This window comes from Hypomesus transpacificus, chromosome 2, assembly GCF_021917145.1.
Source record: "Hypomesus transpacificus isolate Combined female chromosome 2, fHypTra1, whole genome shotgun sequence".
Taxonomy (NCBI): domain Eukaryota; kingdom Metazoa; phylum Chordata; class Actinopteri; order Osmeriformes; family Osmeridae; genus Hypomesus; species Hypomesus transpacificus.
In genome coordinates, this window is record NC_061061.1 from 12,752,408 (window position 1) to 12,769,907 (window position 17,500).

The 17,500-nt window shown below is 50.9% G+C and overlaps 2 protein-coding genes across 3 annotated transcripts in view; both read right to left on the reverse strand.

Annotated features, from left to right (window-relative positions):
* Positions 1-4,750, reverse strand: part of LOC124476521 (potassium/sodium hyperpolarization-activated cyclic nucleotide-gated channel 4-like) — a 12,282-nt gene extending 7,532 nt beyond the window's left edge. The window contains 2 exon segments of the mRNA XM_047033707.1: positions 2-194; positions 4,092-4,750. Of these exon segments, the coding sequence (XP_046889663.1) occupies positions 2-194; positions 4,092-4,750 (852 nt within the window).
* Positions 4,751-6,867: 2,117 nt separating this feature from the next.
* Positions 6,868-17,500, reverse strand: part of pklr (pyruvate kinase L/R) — a 12,064-nt gene continuing 1,431 nt past the window's right edge. Inside the window, exons 1-12 of one of the 2 annotated variants that reach the window (XM_047036463.1) lie at positions 16,872-16,983; positions 13,713-13,877; positions 12,461-12,552; positions 12,082-12,213; positions 11,521-11,707; positions 11,025-11,298; positions 10,307-10,457; positions 9,047-9,199; positions 8,638-8,804; positions 8,430-8,496; positions 7,586-7,700; positions 6,868-7,200 (exon numbers count right to left, since the gene is read on the reverse strand). In XM_047036463.1, coding sequence (XP_046892419.1) covers positions 7,094-7,200; positions 7,586-7,700; positions 8,430-8,496; positions 8,638-8,804; positions 9,047-9,199; positions 10,307-10,457; positions 11,025-11,298; positions 11,521-11,707; positions 12,082-12,213; positions 12,461-12,552; positions 13,713-13,877; positions 16,872-16,878 — 1,617 coding nt within the window. In that variant the 5' untranslated portion in view covers positions 16,879-16,983 and the 3' untranslated portion in view covers positions 6,868-7,093. Of the gene's footprint in view, positions 7,201-7,585; positions 7,701-8,429; positions 8,497-8,637; positions 8,805-9,046; positions 9,200-10,306; positions 10,458-11,024; positions 11,299-11,520; positions 11,708-12,081; positions 12,214-12,460; positions 12,553-13,712; positions 13,878-16,871; positions 16,984-17,500 lie in introns of those variants that run through there. The other variant, XM_047036472.1, reaches the window with a different exon arrangement.

Sequence of the window (17,500 nt, forward strand, 5' to 3'; positions counted from 1 at the left end):
GGATCTCAGTGCTGTCTTCTTTGATGATGCCAGTCCTGAAGTTGAGGACCAGGTCCACCAGGAAAAGGGTGTCAGACACCACGTTGAAGATGATCCAGGGAGGGGTGTTCTCGTCTTTGAAGAACGTTATGCCCACAGGCAGGATGATCAGGTTGCCCATCATCAGCAGCAACATCAGCAGGTCCCAGTAGAACCTGGGGCGAGAGAGGTAGAGGAGAGAGGGAGGGAGGGGAGAGAGAGGGAGGGAGGGAGGGAGGGAGGGAGGGAGGGAGGGAGGGAGGGAGGGAGGGAGGGAGGGAGGGAGGGAGGGAGAGGAAAGGGGGAGAGCAGGAAAGGAAGAGGACAGAGGGCGAGGGGGAGAGGAGGAAAGCAGGAGAAGGAAAGAGAAAACCCTTCTGTACATTAACGACTCCCTGTTAGTAAAAGTAAAAGAAGAACATGTGAAGAACATGTGTGTACACAGCTTGATGTCTGTGTTTTCACTCCCATCTTTGGTCAAATATTATTTGGTAGTATAGTGCCTGGCGTGCATGTCTTATCCCTGTGTGCTTCCTCTTTCTGTCCACTTCTTTCTCTCCTTTCCTTCTTCCTCTCCTCCTTTCTTCCTTTTTCCTTCTCTGCCCCTTTCTCAGTGGGAGTCTCCAGTTATTCAAGCTCGCAGGTCGATGCTATTGAGTTTTAAATCACTTGCCCGATCCCATGGCGTGTTGTTCGAGAGGCAAAGATGATGCGCTAAGATAACTGACACCCACACACACTTCACTCTTACCATGTTGTTTAAATAAAATTGTATTCATACAAAGAAAATTTAAACTCAGTTTCTTTAATAAGGTTTAATCTACATAAACACACACAGTGGACTTTTCGCTGTGAGAGATGATGACTGCATTCTGCCCGAGGACAGAGGGTTCTATGGAGAGCAAATCCATAAATCACATCATGTCACACTGTTCGTGTCTTTCATCGAGTCTGTCTGTCTCTGTCCTCAGACCACACACACACACACACACACGAGACGCCTCTATCAGTCCCCACTACACAATCAGCTCCGTCTTTTGTGCCAGTTACTCTCTCAGAGAGATAAGTGAAGGGAAGGCTAACCTCCGTTGATAGCACATGTTTTTAACGTTTGATAACAGACTATCTCTCTCTCATTCAGGCACTTAGGCACTCTTATAAAAGGCTGGAGTGGAAATATGCTGAGCAGGAGGTGACAGAGCAGAGCAGTCCTGAGAGAGAGGACAGCGTCAACAAACCTCCGTCAGTTTCCAGGCATTAGCAGCCAGGGTGCACTCAGGAATGTGTCAGCTGATACCGGCAGTTTTTTGTCTCCACAAACAGGAACAAGGCCTCTAACACGCTGAGGTCAGGTCTGGATGTCACAAGGAAGGGGTTTTGTTGTTTCGTTTTGAGGTGACGTAAGGTAACTTGGAGCACACGCATTCACAGACCTGCATGGATGCAAGTCCTCACACACACACACACACACACACACACACACACACACACATGCAAACATCAACGCCACACATTCACCTACACACTACCCTTAATTCCACTCACAGGTTTGATTAGGCTCAGGCTGTTTTCCATTTTAAACCACTCAGGTGTTGAAATGGAATCCATTTTTAGAACTTGAGCATCATGTATATATTAGAAGCTGTTTCCATCCTGTAACCTGGAATGGCTCCCCTGCTCCCAGTATAAAACTGGACCCCGACTCTGCATGCTGAGCAGGTGGACAGCCACTAGACAGCAGGGCAAACAACAGGATTTAAATCAAACATTTAATACCATAGAATAGAGGGAATATTGCATTGGAAAATGAGGAGTTATGAAAGCGAGAACGTCCTCTCTTCGGCGCTCGCTCTCCTGCACCTCCCTATGTCTCTCTCTCTTCATCCATCTCTGTTTTACGCCCCTCTCTTTCCTCTCTCCTCACCTCCCTCTGTCTCTCTCTCTTCATCCATCTCGGTTTTTCATTACACATTCTAGAACATTCAGGGGACTGGTCTTCCTGATAATGAGGTGAAGAGTGTGAGAGCTTATCTCCAGACCTTAAACACACACATTCATACACACACACACACACACCCACTCCCAGCCTCTAGAGACCAAGGTCAACTTTAGGACAAAACACACAGACTAATCTCTTTCTCTTCCTGCTCGCTCGTCTCTCTCTCTTCCTTGCTCTCCTCTTTTTCTCATCTCTCCTTCATCCTCATCACTCTCTCTCTCTTCGTCCCCTCTCTCTCCCTCCCTCTCTCTCTCTTTTTTTTCTCGGCCCCTCCCTTAACGTAATAAACTGTCCCTGTCGTTTTTTAATAGCTGCCAGCTACAGGTACTTAATTGAAAGGTTAGATGGCTGAATTATGCATAATGTATACATTGCGTGCATAATTTAGAATATCATTCATAATTAATTAAGATTCAATTGTGAGACACGAGACAGAGTGATTGTGGTCATTTACATATTATGTCACGAGGGAATGTAACTAAGTATGGAGACCAGGCTGGAAATCTAATGAGTGTTCCCCCTCTTCCATCCCTCCATCCATCCTCATCTGATCGCCTGAGACTTTAGGAACAGGCTGCTGGATTGGAGCCATCAAAGTGACACTTTGCAAATTATGACACTCAGTTCCTCTTGAATAAACGCCATTGTCTGTCTCTGTGTGTATGTATGAGGGTGAATTATTACTGTGTGTGTGTGTGTGTGTGTTTGTGTGTGTGTGTGGGTGTGTGTGGGTGTGTGTGTGTGATTGAAATGGAAGAGAAGTGGGTTGCGAGCCTGGGGGATCAGGTCCTCCATTGTTCCTGCTGCCTGTCTCGAGAGTTCTACCCTGCCAGAGCTGCACCTGTGCTCACTGAGCATGAGGGGCCTTCTGGTGATGCCCACAGTCCCCAAATCACCCCGCAAACAGAGGAACCATCCTCTCCGTCAGCGACTACAGCGCATGGATACCAGCTGAAATAAGAATACCTTGAAGAAACCTTCCCCAAACTGTTACGGAAGGCCCGGAGAAGCTACCAAGACCTAGCTTGAAGTCACAGAAATCCATACTTCATTATTAGAGACAATGTTGTGAAAGTCTATTTTTAGACTGTGTTTGTTATACAGAGAAGAGGCCAGTGACACCAAGTCACCAGCAGGAGTCGCTATGCCGGGTTCACTCACTGTACACAAACTGCTTCCATAGCCTAACCTCCATTACACAAGCTTGACAGGGCGCAGAGAACATGATGTTTCAGCAGGCTGGTCATATAGAGTTATCGTCCCCCCTCCTCAGTGACCTACACCCTTCGTCAGTAGACATGACTTGGAGAAGGAGTCGTGTCAGAAACGTCCTCCACATTATTGGAATGCACACTGTTTCCTCATTGATATGGAAAACTGCTCTTCCTCTCCTGTCACTCACCCGCTCCCTAGAGCTCGTCATCTATCATCTGTCTAGTTTTCATTCCATGATCATTCTCTCTCCCTCCCTCCCTCCCTCTGTCTGTCCCCCCCCCCCCCCCCCCCATCTCTATCTCCCTCCCACCTGGTTTTCCATTCCTTCTGTTTTCCTTTCCAGGGTCCATGAGGTTAAGATTAAGGATGAATAACATGCTACTACTCATCTCTCTTGTGTCCGCTCTCTCTCTGTCTCCTTTCTCTCTCCCCCCCTCTCCCTCCCTCTCCCACCCCCTCTCTCTCCTCTCCCTCTCTCTCTGTCCTCAGCTCTTTGTCTATGTCCTTGTTCCTCCCTCTCCTGACTCACACGATTATCTCCCTAATCTCCTCCTACTAAAGTGGACATCTCTGTAGTAATGTTTCATCACGCCCCCTCTGCCTCTCTGCACACCGACCACCCCGTTCTGTCCATCCTCTTCTCCCTCTCCTGCTCCGGCCAGCCCTCCTCTCCTCCCCCCAAATCCCTGTGAAGTCTCCCCAGGCCTGGCTCCCTTCACAGCTCCTCATCCCCCCACCTTTACCCCGTCACCCCTGTCCTCCCCTCGTCCCTCTCCTCTCCAGCCCCGCCCCATCCCGCCCCTCCCTCCCACCTGACGTGACCTGGCAGGGCGGAAGGAGGAGGGTGTGAGATCCGTACCTGAAGTCGCTGTAGGGGTGTATGATCCAGACCCCGGCTGATTTCAGTCTCTCCTGCTCCAGAGCCACGGCCTTGTGGGATCCGAACATCCTCAGGCTGAACTTGTTGACGCCCGGCTGCAGCATGGCTCCAAACTGCCTCTGGATGAAGGTGCTCTGGTTGGAGTAGCTGTAGTCCTCCCCGTCCAGCCCCAAGCCCAAGCCCTCCCCTCCGTACAGCCCCCCCATGTCCGGCGTCCCGGCTGTGGTGTTGCACGCCGTGGTCATGGTGGTCTCCAGGCCCGTCGCCAGGACGACCACCCCGGTGCCGGTGGAGGAGGAGGCGAGGGCGGCCCGCGACGAGGCGAGGCCCACCGACCGGGGCTGGGCGGAGGAGGCCGGGGGCGGGGGCAGGGGGATGGGGGTGGGGGGAGTGCCGGCCCTGGTGGAGCTCATGATGGAGGGGCGGCGACGGCTCCCCGAGGCAGAGCCGTCTGCACCCCCGGGCCCCCGCTCCCCGGGCCCCCGCTCCCCCTCCAGGGAGGCCTGGGACAGGCGGTACCCCGGGGAGGGCAGGCTCCCCTTGCTGCGCCGCTTACTGTCCCCGCTGGTACGACCAGAGCGACTGTCCCCCCCACCGACCCCCACGGCCCCCCCTACGCCTCCCACCACCCCATCCATCCCAGAAGAGGGAGAGAGGGGTGAGGGGAGGGCAGTTGGAAAGTGTTACCCCCCTCCTTTAAAAACTAACAGTTGAATCTGTCCCTGTTAAGTATTGGGTTATACTACCAACGGTAAAAAGAAAATTCTACAAGAAATCGGTTGACCTGTCGTTCTGTCCCTAGCGGAGTGTTCTCTCCATCTCTAACGCTCGCGGCCGGCAGACAGCTCGCTCTCCCGCCCTCCCGCTACCGACGTGTACATCGTGCCCTTGGAGATGGCCACTTACGGCACTAAAATCCCTTAAACCCGCAACTAAAACGGCAATCGATTCTCTTTATCCTCCTTTCCTTCAGTCGTATGTCCTCATCGACATTTATGAATCATTCCTCCTTTTTTGTCCTTGGAACGTCGCTCTTCGCCCGAGGCCCTTTCACTCCTCCCCACCGCCGCCCTCAGTGCTCCAGCGCCGGGCATATTGGCACTGAATTTCCCGTCTCAAGAGTGTACGCTTCAATCGCGCTCGGCGCTTTTTATTAATCGCTGAGCGCCCTCAATATCGATGTCAAGGCCGTTCACTTTTTGTTATGTAGTAGCCTAAACAAATCTAATTTCACGTTAGATTTTGATAAGAAGTGGAGAGCCGGTAGTTTTGGATACATTCGTCTGAGGTTGAATGACAGGGACACTTAAGCTTTTCAGAACGGAACCAGCGGTGGTCGGGACGCACACAGGTTCACTCAGAAGCGCGCTGATTCACACAAACACACGCTCACAGTCAGGCGCACGCACACATGACTAGCCTAAATAAGAGAATAAACGGACATGAATAAGTTGACACGCCAAATATTATTCTGAATAATCACCTACGAAACATGAAACGTCCGAACGGCAAAACATGGAAGACACGCGCTTGAATGATCATTCTAGTCACCGGCGCCGGGGCGCTCAAACACGAGACCAGTCGGAGGCGGCAATCATGTTCCGTCGGTTGCTGCATGCTAATAACGAATCCATTCGCAACCTGGACAGGTATCTTACAGACTCTCAACAGTCAGTCGCTGGGTCTTTGTTATTTCCGCTGACCTCCAGTTTAGGCGTCTGTCCGCTTTGAACGATGCTTCCCGTGACAGGCAAGACGCACCAGTGAGTGACTTCTTTTTGTGTAATTTAAATCTACAGTTTTTGCCTTTGAGTTCTAGATATTTGTCCAAATCAACGTGACATCAAGCAACGCCGCGTGCTCCAACGGAAGCACACTTTTGTCAAATGACTTGTTGAGTGATTCTCGAAGACAAGTCGCTCAAGTCCGAAGACGACGCGATTCTTAGTTCTGCTTCGACAATAAGCCCTTCCCCATGCGAACTGTAGCACACGCATGCACACAAATGAAAATATTAAATAAATAATTGACAAAGGTCTGAATCTAATCGGCTTGTTGCCATGGCAGCAGCATCATCATCCTTCTCCAAGGCCGCATGCTCAGCCGGCGCGAGTCTGTCACGCAAGCAGCAGCAGGTATGGTGGCGCGTCATCCTCCCCTTTTGCCAATACAACTAGGGACTTACGTGATGGAAGGAATGAAATGGGGGAGAGAGAGCATGCGACAGAGGTGGAAAGGACGCGTTAAGGAAGTAAAGCGAATAAAATAGGATGTCACATGCACATGTGGGAGCGAGCGAGAGACACACACAGAGAGAGAGAGAGAGAGAGAGAGAGAGAGAGAGAGAGAGAGAGAGAGAGAGAAAAACCAAGCAGATATAGTTAATTAGTTTACAGGCTAACAGACACTGAGCACGTCATCTCAGTTGACAGAAAAAGGTTCCTCCGGTAATAACGGATGGGACTCGGACATCATCTCATGTTGAACGTATAACTCTGTTACACAAGATGGAGATGACACTTGTCCATTTCATGGGCTTATCTCCTCATGATATATTACTGGTGACAATCGCCAAACAAAGAAAGGTTATTATTCGTATCTCAGTTCATTTAAATAATAAACTAACTAAACCCTAATAAACTGCAAGAGAAAAGTCACCAGAAGATGTTTCTGTTGGAAAATTCTCAAATCATTATAGATACACACACACAAACGCACACACCAAAAAAACGAATTATTATGCTTAATCTTTTATTTGGATGGAGTCAGTGCTTCTCTGGTCAACCAACAGGTATAGAGTAGAGACTGTCACTGGCATTAAACGGGATAGTCACAGGCTTTAGGGGATATATTCTCCTTTATCTGTTTAAGGCACAGGGAGCCTACTGGAGAGTAGAGTACTACTGTGTAAACGGCTGAACTCTCTGTCGTTGGTTGGTTTGTTTGTCCGTTAGTCACAGTGTCCAATAGCAGCAGCGTATTTAGGGCACATTGACCGCCCTCATGATGTTAGTGTGACCCGACCCAGGGATCCATCCTGTCACCACAATCACCATGTCTCCTGACTTGAAGAACCCCCTCGCCTTTCCTACAGACGGCAGCAGAGAGACATAGAGAGAGAGAGAGACAGAGACAGAGAGAGAGACACAGAGACACAGAGAGAGAGAGAGACAGAGAGACAGAGAGACACAGAGACAGAGAGAGACAGAGACAGAGAGAGAGAGAGACAGAGACACAGAGACAGAGAGAGACAGAGAGAGAGACAGAGAGAGACAGAGAGACACAGAGAGAGAGAGACAGAGACACAGAGAGCGAAGGAGGAGTCTCAATCAGACAGCATAGAGAATCATGTCTCCTACGACTAATGAACCCAAGCAGACACAACACACACACACATTAGCTGACCTATGTCCATGCCGAAGCGCGCGCACACACACACACGCACACACACACACACACACACACTAGCTGACCTATGTCCATGCCGAAGGCCACTCTGTTGTCCAGGTCATCTGCCCAGACGGGCGCGGGCAGAGGGTGGTACAGCACAGGGAACACGCCCCTCAGCAGCTGGGACTGGCGAGCCACCTGTCAGAGGAGGGGCTACTGTCACCATACTGTCCTACAGGAAGTGACACTGTCCTACAGGAAGTGACACTGTCATCATACTGTCCTACAGGAAGTGACACTGTCCTACAGGAAGTTACACTGTCACCATACTGTCCCACAGGAAGTTACACTGTCCTACAGGAAGTGACACTGTCACCATACTGTCCCACAGGAAGTTACACTGTCACCATGCTGTCCTACAGGAAGTTACACTGTCACCATACTGTCCCACAGGAAATTACACTGTCACCATGCTGTCCTACAGGAAGTGACACTGTCCTACAGGAAGTGACACTGTCACCATACTGTCCTCCAGGAAGTGACACTGTCACCATGCTGTCCTACAGGAAGTGACACTGTCCTACAGGAAGTGACACTGTCACCATACTGTCCTCCAGGAAGTTACACTGTCACCATACTGTCCTACAGGAAGTGACACTGTCACCTTACTGTCCTACAGGAAGTTACACTGTCACCATACTGTCCTACAGGAAGTGACACTGTCACCATACTGTCCTTCAGGAAGTGACAGTCACCTTACTGTCCTACAGGAAGTGACACTGTCACCATACTGTCCTACAGGGAGTTACACTGTCCTACAGGAAGTTACATTGTCACCATACTGTCCTACAGGAAGTTACGCTATCACCATACTGTCCTACAGGAAGTTACACTGTCACCATACTGTCCTACAGGAAGTTACATCACCTGGGGATTCCTGGTTACAGCAATGATGGGGCAACGAGGGCGGTACCTAGACAGGAGATGACCAGACCTGAAAGAGAGAGACATAGCGAGAGACAGACATAGAGAGACAGAGAGCGAGCATTGGAGAGTTGTGAGGTTGATGTGTGTGTAGTGTACATGACTGTGTGTGTATTCCAGCTGTCAGATGTGGAGGAGAGTGTGCCTGTACCTGCCGGAGGTGGTGAGGACGATGATGGCTCCTGCACAGCACTTGAAGGAGGACTCCACGGCGCCGATGGCCGTGACCTCCGTGGGGTCAGACGACAGCGGGGTCAGGCGACGAAGCTCCTCAAATAACTGCTGATGGAAGTTGGCTGCCTCCGCCTCCCGGCAGATCTGTGTGTGTGTGTGTGAGAGAGAGAGAGGGTAAACGAGGCAGAGATAGAGAAAGGCAGACACCAGAAGACAGTGGGTATACGTATGTGTGGATATGAGCAAATAGAGAGAGAGGGACGGAGAGAAAGCAAGAACAGAATAATATTCACAAAAAATATGAAACTAAATACAGTGACAGTCTGCCCTCCCCCTCCACACACACACACACACACACACACACACAAACACACACACTCACTCACCGAGTGCATCATGGCAACAGCCTTCACAGGGAACAGTCCTTTGGCGGTTTCTCCAGACAACATGACGCAGTCGGCTCCATCCAACACAGCGTTGGCTACGTCGCTACCCTCTGCTCTGGTAGGCCGGGGGTGAGACACCATGCTCTCCAACATCTACACACACACACACACAGGCCCACACAAACACACACAGGCCCACACACACAAACACACACAGCCCCCCCCCCCCCCACACACACACACACAGGCCCACACAGGCCCAAGCACGCAGCAAAAAAATAACAGAAATCCCCCAGGAGTTCAGGATGTGTTGTCATTAAGAGGGGAAAAGAGTGATGAGAGAGGAGGCCCAGAAGGGAACAAACACAGAAGAAGTTGTGAGAAAGAGACATAACCCCCCTAAGAGAAGGGAGAGTGGTACGACCCAACACCACAGAAGAAGAATGCTTGTGACAGGAGGGAGAGGGACTGAGGGGAGAAGAAGAGGCTTTAAGTGAGGCATCAGAGGAGGGTTGTGAGTGGAATACCATCATGATGTCTAGCCAGCATCAGGGGAGGAAGCAGACTTGAGATGGACTGTGTGTGTGTGTGTGTGCTTCTGGATGTTGAACGTCCTCCATGTTTGGCTCTAGTTCCCATCTGTGTGTTTGTTTTTTCACTTCTTACTCTCTCGGTCAGTGTGTGTGTGGTGCACTGTGTAATGTGTGTGTGTGTGTTTGTAGTGCACTGTGTAATGTGTGTGTGTGTGTAGTGCACTGTGTAATGTGTGTGTGTGTGTGTCTGTGTGTAGTGCACTGTGTAATGTGTGTGTATGTGTGTGTGGTGCACAGTGTAATGTGTGTGTATGTGTGTGTGGTGCACAGTGTAATGTGTGTGTGTGTGTAGTGCACTGTGTGTGTGTGTGTTCTGACTAACCTGCTCCAACGCTGTCAGGCAGACTCAGCAGCTGTAGCATGAACAACATACAGCCCTGTGACTCAGCTCTGCTCGGGGGGGAGCATGCGTGTGTTTGGTGTGAGAGAACATGCTTGGATAAATATAACTATCGTGGACAAACAGCTTACACACGTGTACTTGATTCAGTGTGTGTGTGTGTGTGGCCAAGCCGTCTACTGTGGGAGAGGGACAGCAGATAAGAAATGCAACCTATTGGCTATTTTGGGCACACATTTGATTTCTGAAATGTGTGTGTGTCCTGTATGACCTGTGTACTGTGTGTGTGTGTAGTGCACTGTGTAATGTGTGTGTGTCCTGTATGACCTGTGTGGCACAGATGACAGGCTTGCCAGCAGAGTTGCAGCGGCCAATCATCATCTTCTGAGCGATGAAGACTTTCTCCGCGGGGATCTCTATCCCTAGGTCGCCCCTGGCGACCATCACTCCATCACTCTCAGCCAGGATCTCCTGAAAACTGAGTGGAAAGGGAGGGGGGGAGGGAGGGAAGAGGGGGTTAGGGTTATAAAGATAGATACAGTAGGAAAACAGAGAGCAGAGCAGATGAGCGTGGGTTAAGGGCGGTCGAAGGAAAGCGCAAGAGAGAGAACAGGACAGAAGACAATATGGAGGATGAAGGGCAGACATGATTTACATCAGATTGACACAACATTACTGGCCATGTTTCACCCATACAGCCACACGGAGCTGTAGCATTGGGCTGAACCATTCTGATCCTACACAGTATCAGTGACACGTCCTCTTCCATCAGTGTTCAGCAGCTGTCAGGAGTCAGGACTGTAGCTGCTGGCTGTCAGTGAGACCACAGATCTACCCCCAGACCCAGCTGCCCTGGTCTGCTACCAGCTAAGTCAATTATTCATTATTCAGAACACTTCTCCCAGCAAACAATACAGGATTCATTTGACAGTTGACATGTTTTTCTATTACATTTTAATGTTTGATATTGAACATGCTGTGTTACACGTGTGTGTGTGTGTGATTGTGTGCATGTGTGTGTGTGTACGGCACGCCTCAGACTCACTTCTGCACGCCCTGCCTACTCTCCACCTTGCTGACCACCTTGATGTCTCGCCCCATCGGCCCCAGCGCCCGTCGCACCTCCCGCACGTCCTGCGCCGAGCGGATGAAGCTGGCGAACACGATGTCCACGCCCTGGGACACCCCGAACCTCAGGTCTCCCTCGTCACGCTCACTGACCGCCGGCATGCCCAGCAGGTCACAGCCCGGCAGGTTGACCCCCTTACGGCTCCCCAGCACCGCCCCACTCTCCACCACGGCCTCCACCCAGTCTGGGCCTGGGGGGTGAGGGGAGGGGAGGGGAGAGGTGACAGGGTGGGTCGAAGATTGTAAGTCAGGGACGAGATACGTGTATCCGGTTGTAAAGGTTGGTTTAAATATATAGAGTACTTTGGCTACAGCATTTCTTGTTTTTAAACGCGCTTCATGAATGAAATATTGTTCGATGTGCAGAGATCTGGAAGGTCCAGTGTGTGTGTGTGTGTGTCTAGAGGCATCACCCGTCTCCAGGACTTTGAGGCCGATGAGCCCGTCGTCGATGTAGATCCTCCCACCCGGCTGAATGACGCTGGGCAGGCTGGGGTAGTCCACCCAGATCACCTTCCCATCTGTGCTGTCCTTCTCCTCCTCCGCTGTCACCACGCGCACATGAGCCCCCTTCTCCAGCTGCACTTCGTTATCCGCACTCTACACACACACACACGAGGGGGGAGGGCACACAGTCTTAGTATGGCAAATTCTGATTTGGGTTAGATTTGTTTCTGATATTGTGCCATATCCCTTGGCAGGAGAGCCTCATTAATGGATGACAGACATATATCATCCTGAGCACTAACAGAGAGGTAACACTAACGGAGCTGGTTGCATATGACAACCACTATTTGACAGGATCTTGTGACATGGACTTCAACCGGCACATTTGGCAGAAATAACATAGCACACTGCTCAACCTGCTATCTGTCTGAAGCCATGTGGTTAGAGTTAGCAGCTGAAGGCCAGCTCTGTCTGACGCTGCTCCCGTTGCCGTTAGCGTGCTAGCTGGTTAGAGTTAGCTCACTTACCCCTTTTACCAAGCCTGTCCGGATCTCTGGACCCTTTGTATCGAGGGCGATGGCCACGGGCCTGTAATACAAGGGGTCGGAGGTGATCGTGTCCACAGCCTCCCTGATGTTTTTGATCGTCTCACCATGGTACTGAGGGACAAGGACACACTGTCAGACCAAGGCTACTGTAACTGTGTGGTATCAAGGACCAAGATACCACACGGACACACACACACAATGATGATCATTTTAAAGAAAAAAAACCTTACGATAAGCGATACTTACGATAAAATGGACGAGCTGATAGAATTAACAGGTAAACATTTGTATTGTTGGTTAACAGTTAGCCTACAAGGTTCATTCTGAGCGTCCCTATGCAGGACGCACACACACACACCTCATGAGTTCCGTGAGAGAAGTTGAGTCGAGCAATATTCATTCCTGCTTTCACCATCTCCTGTAGTTTAGGGATGGAACGAGACGCAGGGCCTGACAGACAGAGAGTAAGACAGTCACACAGAGAGTAAGACAGTCAGACAGAGAGCAGTAAGACAGTCAGACAGAGAGCAGTAAGACAGTCAGACAGAGAGCAGTAAGACAGTCAGACAGAGAGTAAGACAGTCAGACAGAGAGCAGTAAGACAGTCAGACAGAGAGTAAGACAGTCACACAGAGAGTAAGATAGTCACACAGAGAGTAAGACAGTCAGACAGAGAGTAACACAGTCAGACAGAGAGCAGTAAGACAGTCAGACAGAGAGTAAGACAGTCAGACAGAGTGTAAGACAGTCACACAGAGAGTAAGACAGTCAGACAGAGAGCAGTAAGACAGTCACACAGAGAGTAAGACAGTCAGACAGAGAGCAGTAAGACAGTCAGACAGAGAGCAGTAAGACAGTCAGACAGAAAGCAGTAAGACAGTCACACAGAGAGTAAGACAGTCAGACAGAGAGTAAGACAGTCAGACAGAGAGCAGTAAGACAGTCACACAGAGAGTAAGACAGTCAGACAGAGAGTAAGACAGTCAGACAGAGAGCAGTAAGACAGTCACACAGAGAGTAAGACAGTCAGACAGAGAGTAAGACAGTCAGACAGAGAGCAGTAAGACAGTCAGACAGAGAGCAGTAAGACAGTCAGACAGAGAGCAGTAAGACAGTCAGACAGAGAGTAGTAAGACAGTCAGACAGAGAGTAAGACAGTCAGACAGAGAGCAGTAAGACAGTCACACAGAGAGTAAGACAGTCAGACAGAGAGTAAGACAGTCAGACAGAGAATAAGACAGTCAGACAGAGAGTAAGACAGTCACACAGAGAGTAAGACAGTCACACAGAGAGTAAGACAGTCAGACAGAGAGTAAGACAGTCACACAGAGAGTAAGACAGAGAGACAGTTATCAAGAAACAGAGGGCGAAAGAGAGGGACAGTGATTCAGCGAGAGAAGGCGGTCGAACACAAGTGTGCACCTGAATGCGTCGGACACTTCATCAATATGTCAGTCAGTGGGCAACATCTCAACCAATACAATGTCTGGCCTGGTAGACAGCTAAGCTTCAACTGTACATCTTAGCGGGCATCTCCACCACAGCGGCCTCATTCTGCCAGACAGACGGTGAGCCACAATCCCAACTCACTGGTTGGTCTTTTAACTCACCAATGGTGCAGACGATGCTGGTGTTGCGGGCTACGATTGGCTCCTGGTCGATGTCCAGCAGACACAGGTGCTCCAGGAAGGTGTCGGCCATGCTAGCATCCAGCTGCTGGCGCTGGATGAAGGAGTCTGGAAGTGTCATGAGCTCAGAGTAGCGTCTGAGACGAGCTGCAGCACCAGGCAGAGAGAGAGAGAGACACAGAGAGAGACAGAGACAGAGAGAGAGACAAAGAGAGAGACAGAGAGAGAGAGATAGAGACAGAGACAGAGAGAGAGAGAGAGACAGAGACAGAGACAGAGAGAGAGAGAGAGAGAGAGAGAGAGAGAGAGAGAGAGAGAGAGAGAGAGAGAGAGAGAGAGAGAGAGCAGTCATTATGAATATACTCAGTATTTTAGCTAAGAACCCAGGGAATCATTGTGAATCCCACCTAGACTCTATTTGATCCCAACATCCAAGTGTGTCCCACCAAGATCATCCTGTGGATCTGTGAAGCCCTCTGAGACAAGAAGGACTATACAAATACCATCTGACTACAGCCTCCTGGGGAGGCTGAGGACTGTGGCAGGGGGCCAGAGCTGGGTTAGGGGAGAGAGAGCTGGGCTAGGGGAGAGAGAGCTGGGCTAGGGGAGAGAGAGCTGGGCTAGGGGAGAGAGAGCTGGGCTAGGGGAGAGAGAGCTGGGCTAGGGGAGAGAGAGCTGGGTTAGGGGAGAGGAGAGAGAGCTGGGCTAGGGGAGAGAGAGCTGGGCTAGGGGAGAGGAGAGAGAGCTGGGCTAGGGGAGAGAGAGCTGGGCTAGGGGAGAGAGAGCTGGGTTAGGGGAGAGAGAGCTGGGCTAGGGGAGAGAGAGCTGGGCTAGGGGAGAGAGAGCTGGGCTAGGGGAGAGAGAGTTGGGCTAGGGGAGAGGAGAGAGAGCTGGGCTAGGGGAGAGAGAGCTGGGCTAGGGGAGAGAGAGCTGGGCTAGGGGAGAGAGAGCTGGGCTAGGGGAGAGAGAGCTGGGCTAGGGGAGAGAGAGTTGGGCTAGGGGAGAGGAGAGAGAGCTGGGCTAGGGGAGAGGAGAGAGAGCTAGGCTAGGCTAGGGGAGGGGAGAGAGAGCTGGGCTAGGGGAGAGGAGAGAGAGCTAGGGGAGGGGAGAGAGAGCTGGGCTAGGGGAGAGAGAGCTGGGCTAGGGGAGAGGAGAGAGAGCTGGGCTAGGGGAGAGGAGAGAGAGCTGGGCTAGGGGAGAGAGAGCTGGGCTAGGGGAGAGAGAGCTGGGCTAGGGGACAGGAGAGGATGAAGACTCCCAGCAGGCTAGATGACATTCAGGAGAGGAGCGAGGGCATGCAGGTTAACATGCAAAATGCTGACATTCAGGAGAGACAGGCAGGGGGCTGGTGTCACAGAACACCACTCAGGAGACAGGCTTTGACACGCCAACTAAATGACATTTGAAAACAAGCAGGGAATCGGTTAATGCCCAGCACAACTCTGCATTCACGAGACAATTCAAGCCAGAAAATAAAACAGATCTCTATATGCTTAATCTGGACCATGACCTATATACAGTACTGTATAGGCCTACGTTTCCATGATGCAAAGCCTTTGTTCGCAGGTCGCGGTGGTAAAATGTTGCAATTTCGACATGGAAACTCCAAAAGAGTTCAAAGAGGAGGTGGGGGGCGGTCTGTGATTGGTCATCAAATTTCAAATAAAATCAAATGTATTTGTATAGCCCTTTTTACATGCAAGCATGTCACAGAGGGCTTCACATACGCCCATAGAACTGCCCCTCAACCAACCTAAACCCTTAAGGAAGACAAGGAAAAACTCCCAGAAAAACTCCCAATGGGAGAAACAATGGAAGAAACCTTGGTCATCTACCTCGGCCACTTGAGACGACTCCAAACCGATCCAAGCAACACATCCTGAAGGTTCTCCAACCTGAGGTTGTTGCCCCGGGTTACCTAACGTCCCTGACACACTCCAGGGCTTCAGGTCTGTTTAAATAGCCGTGAGGACACACAGCATCATCCCTCAGAAGGGACTGAAACCCAGGGAACAGGAGAGAGAGACTGTACAGTATGCACGAATGGTACTGTTCCTGTTCCTGGTGTTTCTGCCAGGTGCCCTGCCCGTGAGCTGTGGGGCTTTACTAACGCAGCTCCAGAGAAACTCGGTCATCCGAGCGGGATGTTTCTCTCATAACAGGGAGGAGGGGGGTTCTAATGGGCGGGGTAAGAGGAGGAGGGTAGAGGAGATCGAGATATCCAAGGTCAATAGCAACGGTGCCGGCAAGTGGGGAGGTAGGGGGGGGGGGGTAGAGGGATGGAGGGAGGTGAGGCGCTAGAGAGATGGAGGTGGTGATGGATGGGTCAATACTGAGCAGGCCCCATGAGAGAGGAGCGAGGCAGAGTGTTGCCCTGAGGCTGTCTGCCTCACGGACAGCTGGGTTGCCACCCTGAGGACTCCAACAGGAAACTAGAGAGGAGGGAATGTGACGAGGAAAAAGGGACCTCTTGGCTTTTATTGAGGTTAGGTGTGTGTGTGTGTGTTCTGTAGGGCTTCTCCCCATCTCCCTCTGACCCAGTTCTGCCTCTCTCCTAGCCTGACGTTGTCATACTCATAATTCTAGTCAGAATATGAGTCTGAAAACTCTCCGTTGGGCTGTGAGTGTGGGGCGTGTTTCAACCGAACTCGTAAAACAAATGCCTCTTCGCTCAATTGGATAGACCTACAACCAATCAGAGCAACGTAATATGTTGTTTGTTGAAAACGAATTCAACCCAAGCGCTCTTTCGTGACGTTGTTGATTACGTTACTGTTGATCATCTGTCCATCATCGTATAAAGCCTGCCCTGGCAATTTCATTGGTACGCCCAGATTCTGTTTTTCTGTAGTTGTTCCCCAATACGAGACCCTCCAGACCCAACTTCCCGACGTAATTTTTTTGTGGGCGGGGAGAAGTTGGGCTGGCAGCCAGGCTACCTCTCTCCTACACACCTCATCAACTTTACACTGACATCAGCCTCTGACACATCACACACACACTTACACAACTTTTGACAGTTGGTTGACATAACCAACCTTAGAGTGAGCACAGATGCACACACACACACATTTTGTAAAATGTCGATTTGTTAACCCTCTTTTACAGGTTAAATACAATGCCAAAGATACGTCGACTTACCTCCCATCTTGGCTTGAGAGCTTATTAACAACTTTCTATTTTTCTGCTGTATCCTTCTGTCTGTCCGACCAACCCTGTACGTCTGTCTGTCAACCCCTGTTCTGTCCTCTGGTTTTCAGAACAAGTGTGAACTCAATGATCCTTCCCCTCATGGCTCCCCTCTCCTCCTAAGCCCCTCCCCTCTCCTCCTAAACCCCTCCCCTCTCCTCCTAAACCCCTCCCCTCTCCTCCTAAACTCCTCCCCCTCTCCTCCTAAACTCCTCCCCTCTCCTCCTAAACCCCTCCCCTCTCCTCTTAAACCCCTCCCCTCTCCTCCTAAACCCCTCCCCTCTCCTCCTAAACCCCTCCCCTCTCCTCCTAAACCCCTCCCCTCTCCTCCTAAACCTCTCCCCTCTCCTCCTAAACCCCTCCCCTCTCCTCCTAAACCCCTCCCCTCTCCTCCTAAACCCCTCCCCTCTCCTCCTAAACCCCTCCCCTCTCCTCCTAAACTCCTCCCCTCCCCTTTTTCACAGTCATTTGGTGCGTAGGCTTGGCGCTGTCCCAGCCTCGTCAGTCTCTCAGCAGGGTGAACACACAGGGTGAACACACAGGGTGAACACAGCAGCAGCAGTAGGAGGGTGACAAGCCAA